The sequence below is a fragment of the Cariama cristata genome, unplaced genomic scaffold (assembly GCF_000690535.1).
Source record: "Cariama cristata isolate BGI_N322 unplaced genomic scaffold, ASM69053v1 scaffold7194, whole genome shotgun sequence".
NCBI classification, from domain to species: domain Eukaryota; kingdom Metazoa; phylum Chordata; class Aves; order Cariamiformes; family Cariamidae; genus Cariama; species Cariama cristata.
This window is the reverse complement of record NW_009612273.1, coordinates 24206-31583: the sequence shown is the minus strand read 5'-3', so window position 1 is coordinate 31583 and position 7378 is coordinate 24206. Positions and strand designations below refer to the sequence as shown.

The window sequence follows — 7378 nt, the reverse complement described above, 5'->3', positions numbered from 1 at the left end:
TGTAGCATGATCCCCATAACACAGACCATAAACGTAGCAACGAAGTGCTCCAAGAAACACATTCCCCCATTCCAGCAACGAATAATACAAGAAAAAGGAAAGAAACCAGTCATTGGAATTGGGGAACTCAAAAGCCCCCGGGCCAGCTGCTGAGACGCCCTACTCACATGCTTCAGCATGCGGGGGGAGAGCACAAAGGGATACACATGCAAGTAGAAGTCTCCTTCACAGAGATGCTAAGTCAGAAATCTGAAGTGACCAGGAAACAAAGTCAATCAAAGTCAAATTGCGTCGTGCAGCCAGCCATTTAGGCAGTGGGAGCTGGACGTGGCTTTTCTTCCCTGACACAAAGCCCATCGCCAGCGACAAGCTTCTCCCAGCCTCCAAAAAATTAGCACTGCTGCTTCCCATAACACTGTGCAGATTGCATCTTGGCCCAGGAAGCAGGCGAGCTATGGCTTTGACCAGCTAACCACCAAGGGCAAAAAAAAGGGGAGCATGGCTGGTATAGTCCTGAGAGCAATTAAGGCGAGAGTAGCCATCGCTCTCAATCCTACCCCTTCTGTCGTGCCTTCTGGAGCAAAATATCCCTGCCCCACAAAACAGCCTGTTCCCGACTTAGAGGTCATCTTTTAGTTTTCTAAATTAGCCCCAGCAGTTCCCAGACCCTGCAGCAGACCCAGGAGAGAGGAGGCTGCCGGTCATGCTGCCAGGACAGAGGGCTCCATGTCAGAATCCCTTCCAAACAAATTGTTCAGACGAGAACTCCATGCACAGTAACTACACTGAAGCAGAGACAGGTTCCTCTGGTCGTATTGTTGGTGGGTTTCTCCTGGTGATAGAGGGTTTCTTTTTCTTCTCTTTCTTTTTTCCTTTTTCCTTTTTTTTTTTTTTTTTTTTAAAATGCTAAACTCGTCTCCCATACTTTTCACACACTCAAGTCCACACGCCATGGTCTGTGGTTATGCCCTAGGAGTCTCCTACACAAACCCAACCATCCAGTAGTCAAGCATGAGAACTTAACGCTAACAGGAAAGATCCCTTTTCCTTCCTGCGTGCATCTCAACCTATATGTGCAGGCATCAAAAACAGACCAATCTGCAAGAAACACCAATATACCAAGGATGGGGCTTCTCCGGGCATCTAGAAATTCCGCCCAACTTCAAGACAGCAAAGGGGAGGTGGGGGAGTTGTCACTAACACTCATCTATATTAAGGCTGATGAACTCCTGTATACACTTTCTGTACTGCAGTTCAGTAGGGCTGTTGCTGGGATATTGACCTGGTTGTCCAAAGGGACCCTCTGCTTCTCGCATCTCCTCATTCATTCGAGCCAGACGCAGCCTAGAGTGAAACAGAGAAAGCACAAGGGAGAGAGGTTTGGTTATTCTTTCCCTGATGGTTATTTTACAGGCAGCGTTCCCGTATACGTGGCACTGGAAAATCCTGGCTGCACTTACAAGGTAACTATGTCTGCATTGGCTGCCTGGACAGCAATGCTGAGCGGGTCCTGCCCGTCGCCGTCCACCGCATGCTGATTTGCTCCTCGCTTGAGGAACAAGCAGACCTGACTGCAGAAAGGAAAGAAAAGAGCATCAGAGTAGAAATCCCAGCTCCCCGACCCTACCCTGAAGCAGGCAGAGGGCACTGTCCTTCCATAGGCAGGCACAGCTGCCCTTATATTGGTCTAAATCGGGAAATGCTGCAGTGGCATGGAGAAAGGAATGGGTGTACAGGGGCCCAATTACCCCCTCTCTATCATCAGAGGGGCAGTTCTCCTTCAGACAATCACGTTGTTGATGCAATATAAAAAGGCGTGTTTTGCAAAGAACCAATTCACCAAAACCCAGCTCCCTCGTCCACCTCACCCCACGACTCTCAGTGTTAATGCTGAACCCCAACCCAAGGGGGATGGAGCACGGGACAGCAATGTCCAAAGAACTTACCCAGTATGTCCTAGGTATGTGGCATGATGCAAAGGAGCTCGGCCTCGGATATCTCTTTGGTTCACATCTGCCCCATCCTGCAGCCGGCATTCGCAGGCTATCAAGGAGCCCTGGCAAGGTAAAAAGGAATTTCTAAATAAATTCAGCCAGAAGTACCGAAGAGGATGCATGAGCCCGTAGCAGGCTAAGGTGCCTATTGTCAGTGCACTCTGAACTAGAGTCAAGACCTCACATTCCCAAATGTCGCCTCCCCGCCACTAGCACAACGTACCCCCATCACAGCTTGAATCAGAGGAGTTTTGTTTTCATCTTCATCATTCACCCAGTTGATCTCGGCACCGTGTGCGAGTGCTTCTGCCATGAGAGGCAGGTTTCGGGCTTGTGCTGCCTTGTAGATCAACAAGCCAGGGTGCAGCTCCCTCAGGTCCTCCAAATCTGATGCCTCCTGTTCAATCTCTGCTTCCCCGCTTGACTCCTCTGACACCTCGCACTCTAAGAGGCAGAAAAGGATGGAGACAGATGACCCAAAAGCTTCGCATTTCCAATTTTTCATGTTCCCTGTTGTTCCTGGCACCAGACGGCCCTGACCATCCACCCTGCCTTAGCACTAGCCACCTCCCCACGCCTCCATCGACAGCCTGTGACACCCACCTTCCTCCGTCACGCTGTCCACCACCGAGCCAAACACCAGGATATCCGTGCTGCCATCGGTGCTTCCTCCAAGGCCACTGTCACTGCTCAGACCTGCAGGGCCAACAGAAGACAAACCAAGGCCATTTTAATACACAGGCATTCCAGCACCAGGCACAGCTGAGACCACAGGGGAAAAGGACTGCGCAGAATGTCACACACACATTGCACCGGGCACTGCTGGCAAGGGAGAGGGGGATTCCTATCCCATTTAGCCCCACTCAATAAAACTGCCCAAGGAAAAATTGCAAAGCCTTATGGTGTCCATGTCCCCACGCTGCCCTTCATGCAGGGATGCTCCAACATTGCCATGGCACTTTGGACTGTTGAGGTCAGCCCTTGCTGCAATTCATGAGGGACGCCGTGACGTAGACTGGAGCAGAGCAGCAGCAGAGACAGCTTTGCAGCAGGTTATGCAAGCGTCATAAGCAAATAAAGACACCTCTCTGCTTTTATCACTAATAATTGGTTTCCAATCTATTCGGGCTCTCCCCAGAGTTTTTCAGTTGTCACTGGGACACTTGCCAACGCATTGGTCTTGTGACAGATTATTGACCATGACTGGGCCAAATAATATCAACGGTGTGTATCTCAAGCCAAACTCTTAAAACATTATCCATTGGCTCATTCACCTTCACAGACATCCCTTCCCTTTCCCCACAGTGCTTCCCACCTTCCCTGCTTAGCCGGTGAATGTTACAAGACAGCTGACTACATACAAGAAATGGAGTCATGAAGAGATGAAGCAACTTGTCCAAGGACACACAAATGTGTCAGTGGCAGAGAAACTTCCTACCTTTTCCAGCTTGCACCCAAAAGCAGTCAAGAAAATGACACAAAGGAAGGAAGAAGCGCATGCAGGAATGGCCCCTGCAGGAACAGGACATCACTTTGGTCCTGAGAGATGCCTGGCTCTTTGGGAACCCTGGCTGGATTCAGCCTCTTGCTGCTTTTAACTTCCCAAGGACTATAAGGGCTGAGGGTGTCTGTCTTCCCAGAACTCAAGAGGTTAAGTCCCCATGATCGACCCCAAGACCTACCCTCAAACCACTGTGATCAGAAAGAAACACAACCCAGACTGTAGGCTGACAAAATGTTACTAAAATATGAGCTGAGCAGTCTTTGCAAAGAATAATAGCAGGAAAGCCTTCAAGAACTAAAGGTCTAAGCCTTGAAAACCAAAGCAGAACAAGACATCTTTGCCTTAAAGGCTGTCTGTTGAAATCTCTACAGCAGCTACAGCTAGGTCCCAGATAAAGAACAGTCGCTAAATCGGTGGTCCTGAAATCACGGCTCACAAGTAATCCTTCAGCACTGTTCAACAGCCAAAGGAGATAATGAAGCTACAACAGGAAAGGTTTAAAGTGGCACGGATCATGCATGACTTTTTTTGGATTTGCTGTCAGAAAAATCATTGCTGTTTTTTGTAGAAAACAAACACACTGCTTGGTGAGATTGTGCTTTCCGTTACGTCAGTACAAGTCAAGAGTGGCTCCAATGAGGCCACAGGGCACTACTCTAGATTTATATCAAAGCAAGAAAGGAGTATCTGGCTCATATCACATAATATTAAAATGTCAAATTCCCAGTTCTGTTCCCACTGAATCAGTGATAAAATTCGTATTTTCTTCTACAGGAGCAAGATAAGGCTGTTGAGCAACTCTGAAGTCCTGCGTCTCCCAAGCATTGTTTCTGTTGACTAACAACGCTAAATTCCTTGAAACTGGAAAAGCCCTTAAGGCACCGATTCAAACAAGCACTAAAGCACCTTCCTCATTGATTTCAAGAGATAACAGGTACTCGTAGGAAAGCCTGTGATTTTCTGCTGTGCTGACTCAGGACTGTAAATATTTCTCATAAGTTCATACAATAACAAGCGGCTGAGCCAGTACGTTTTAAAAAGTTACCACTCCTCAGCTAAGTACGGCAATGGACCACACGACTAGTCTGCGACAGACGCGGGGCATTTGAAGTAAACGCTTCTTACTTCCTATCTGCCATGAGATCCCACCTGTACGGGATTGGATCCTTTATCTCATCTGAGGGACAGTTGTTCCTTTAAGATGTAGTCACTTGACTGTTGGAAACCCTAGGAGCTTTTTGCCTTTCGAAAGCCTCTCTCAGCCTGTCTTTCCCACAAAGGACTGGTAACGTATAGGTTCCAATCATTTGGCTGAAAGAAAATACATAACTGTCTCTGAAGTTTGGGTTGGAACAAGTAAAATTTGGGTGTCTCTTTTGCTGCTAGCTGCCAGAGCGTCACCTTACCTCCGTCCAGGAGGAACGGCGTACCGCTCCCACCGGGACCAATGCCACTGCCACTCCATGGGCCACCTGTTAGCGGATGCTGCATAGAGATGTGGCTGGCACCTAGAGGAAGGTGGACGGAATATGAGGGGAGTTCATCGTCACAAACACAAAAAGAAAAATTGTCCGCAGTAAGACTTGCTAAAAAAAGGAAAAAAAAAAAATTAAAAGCCAAAACTAAAACCAGAAAAAGGCCAATGGAATGCATAGTCTGGGAGTAAAAGATGTTGGGAAAAAAAAATCCCATCCACCAGAATGCAAACACCAGGGACTGACTGGATAGGATATCAAAATAGGAAGTGCAATAAAGGAGCAATGGATTGGAGTTTGTGCAACTAACTCCCCATCACTCTTCTGAAATATTTACCCTCTCTCCAGTGAGGCCGATACCTTGCCTTAGGTCTGGTGCAATGCACATGCCCTAGAAGAGCTGGGAGGTAAAGTGTGCCAGGAGCAGAAACGCTTTTCTTTCTTTGTACTTACTGCGTGGGCCGGAGCCAGCACCGGTGTCGAAGTAGGAGAAGAGAGAGTCCAGCTCATCGGGGCAGAAGAGGGAATCTCGACGGAACTTCCTCTCCAGTGTAGCTGCTATTTTACACAGAGAGATTTTGAAACACATAGTTAATAACATGCAAATGAACAAATGAGACACAGTTCTACAGCTGTATTTACACAGGCTGAGCTTGCACGTCCAATGCATCCCAGATGTGTCCAGTGCCATACTCATGCCCGTGTACACCATCGAAATATAACAAAGAGCTGACCATAGGTCGTGATACGCTGCAGATCGAGTCATCTCAGAGCATTTTGAGCAGCCAGAACCCTTCATAAGCGTGGCCTCTCTTACAGACCAGGCAGGTAAAAATAAAAGGATTTCAAACTTATCAAAAAGCAGGAAGCTGGAATACAAAAGAAAACGCACAAAGCAAGCTTAGAAGTTGCTGGATCACCGTAGTGTAACGATCTCCTCCTTTAGCCATAAGAACCTCCTGAAACAGATGGAAAATGTTAGGAAGACCTGGGTCAACATGGTTTGTGCAACCGCATTTTTGCTTATACCTCTGGCAGGCTCGCAGGTCATAGAGAAAGACAGGGCCACACATGTTATTAGGGCAGCTGCATACACACCTACAAAGAGGGGTGGGTGGGCCGACATAGCTCTGCATGGGGGGTGAGACAAGGGAGGTTCCCACCTGATGACAACATGGCTGGCGATGCATTGCCTGCTTCATGGCGGTACTTCCTCCGAGCCGTGGGTGCTTTCGTGGTGCTGTTGTGTCTCTGGCACTTCTTCACACACCAGCGTCGAGGTTTCCGCTCGTTCTCTGTTAGAGTTTCCCCATTTGGCAGCTTCTTCAGGAATTTCTTCTCCACATACTTCACCTTGATCCAGGCTTCCTTGTCCTGCCTAAGAGAAGAACAGCATAAAGCTGTGCACAGGGTCACAGGAATCGCCCAAAACAAACAGCCACAAGGAGATGAAGCTGCTCTGGGTCATTTAATCAACCTGGCTTTGAGTCCTAAAAATCACTGAGGCCTGTATTAAGAAGGGATTGTTTCTCAAACCTAGTATCTCTATGGTTGGACTTGATGATCTTTGAGGTCTCTTCCAACCATAATGATTCTATGATTCTATCTCCCATTTCAAAGCAAAACTAAGAAGCACAGGGTGTAGCGGAGAGTGGAATGAGATGTTCAGTCCCAGGTAACACTATGTGCTTCAGTTACCTGTATCTGAAAGGTCTCAGAGCAGGTGTAAACCCAGCAAGCCCTGGTTCCCAACCACGTTTCACCAGGTTGCTGGCTGGTAAATGCCCCGTTGACCTTTCTGAGAGTCAAGATCAGGCTAGCGTGGGTTGAGGTAGGTGTACCTGAGGTGTTTTGGGCCCTCAGCGAAGGGCCAGTCACACTCTTAATCTGACTTTCCAGAGAACTTAGTGTAGTGGGTTTGCTGTGTGGCTGGACAGCTTTCCACAGGACTGAGAAGACCAGCGTATGCACTCAGACTCACCTGGAGCTCCCTGCTGTTGGTTTCTTAAGTCCCAGCTCTTCACACTGTGCCTCGTAAATCTGATTCATGGTACTGTTCCCCAGCTCGCACATCAGCTGCAATACAACAGGGAACAAATGAAATCCTCAGGTGAGGAGCTACCTTCCCTCCAGTCTAGCCCACCACCAAGTAAGACTCCCTCCATGTCCACCATTTGTCTGTCTCTTGTCATTAAAAGCCAGCACTCACTTTCAGTAACTCTGGTTCCCAGGAGTCCAGTGTGAGAGATCGGACCTTGGAGCAGTGAACACCCAGACTCCTATTTAGCCAAAAGGAAGAAAACTGAAATGGTTACGTGCCTTCAAAACAGAACTTCTCACACATCAATCCAGTTCTTTTGCATTTATCTATACAGACGTAGCTATAGCAGAGAGTTGTATGCACG

At 48.0% G+C, this 7378-nt stretch overlaps 1 protein-coding gene across 1 annotated transcript in view; it reads right to left on the bottom strand.

Moving 5' to 3' along the window:
- Window positions 1–929: 929 nt before the first annotated feature.
- Window positions 930–7378, bottom strand: part of ACAP3 (ArfGAP with coiled-coil, ankyrin repeat and PH domains 3) — a gene marked incomplete at its 5' end in the record, with an annotated part of 30249 nt that continues 23800 nt past the window's right edge. The window contains 10 exons of the mRNA XM_009698547.1: window positions 930–1344; window positions 1461–1571; window positions 1947–2056; window positions 2218–2438; window positions 2598–2690; window positions 4905–5006; window positions 5427–5531; window positions 6137–6351; window positions 6955–7049; window positions 7183–7252. Of these exons, the coding sequence (XP_009696849.1) occupies window positions 1197–1344; window positions 1461–1571; window positions 1947–2056; window positions 2218–2438; window positions 2598–2690; window positions 4905–5006; window positions 5427–5531; window positions 6137–6351; window positions 6955–7049; window positions 7183–7252 (1270 nt within the window). The remainder of the gene's footprint in view (window positions 1345–1460; window positions 1572–1946; window positions 2057–2217; window positions 2439–2597; window positions 2691–4904; window positions 5007–5426; window positions 5532–6136; window positions 6352–6954; window positions 7050–7182; window positions 7253–7378) is intronic.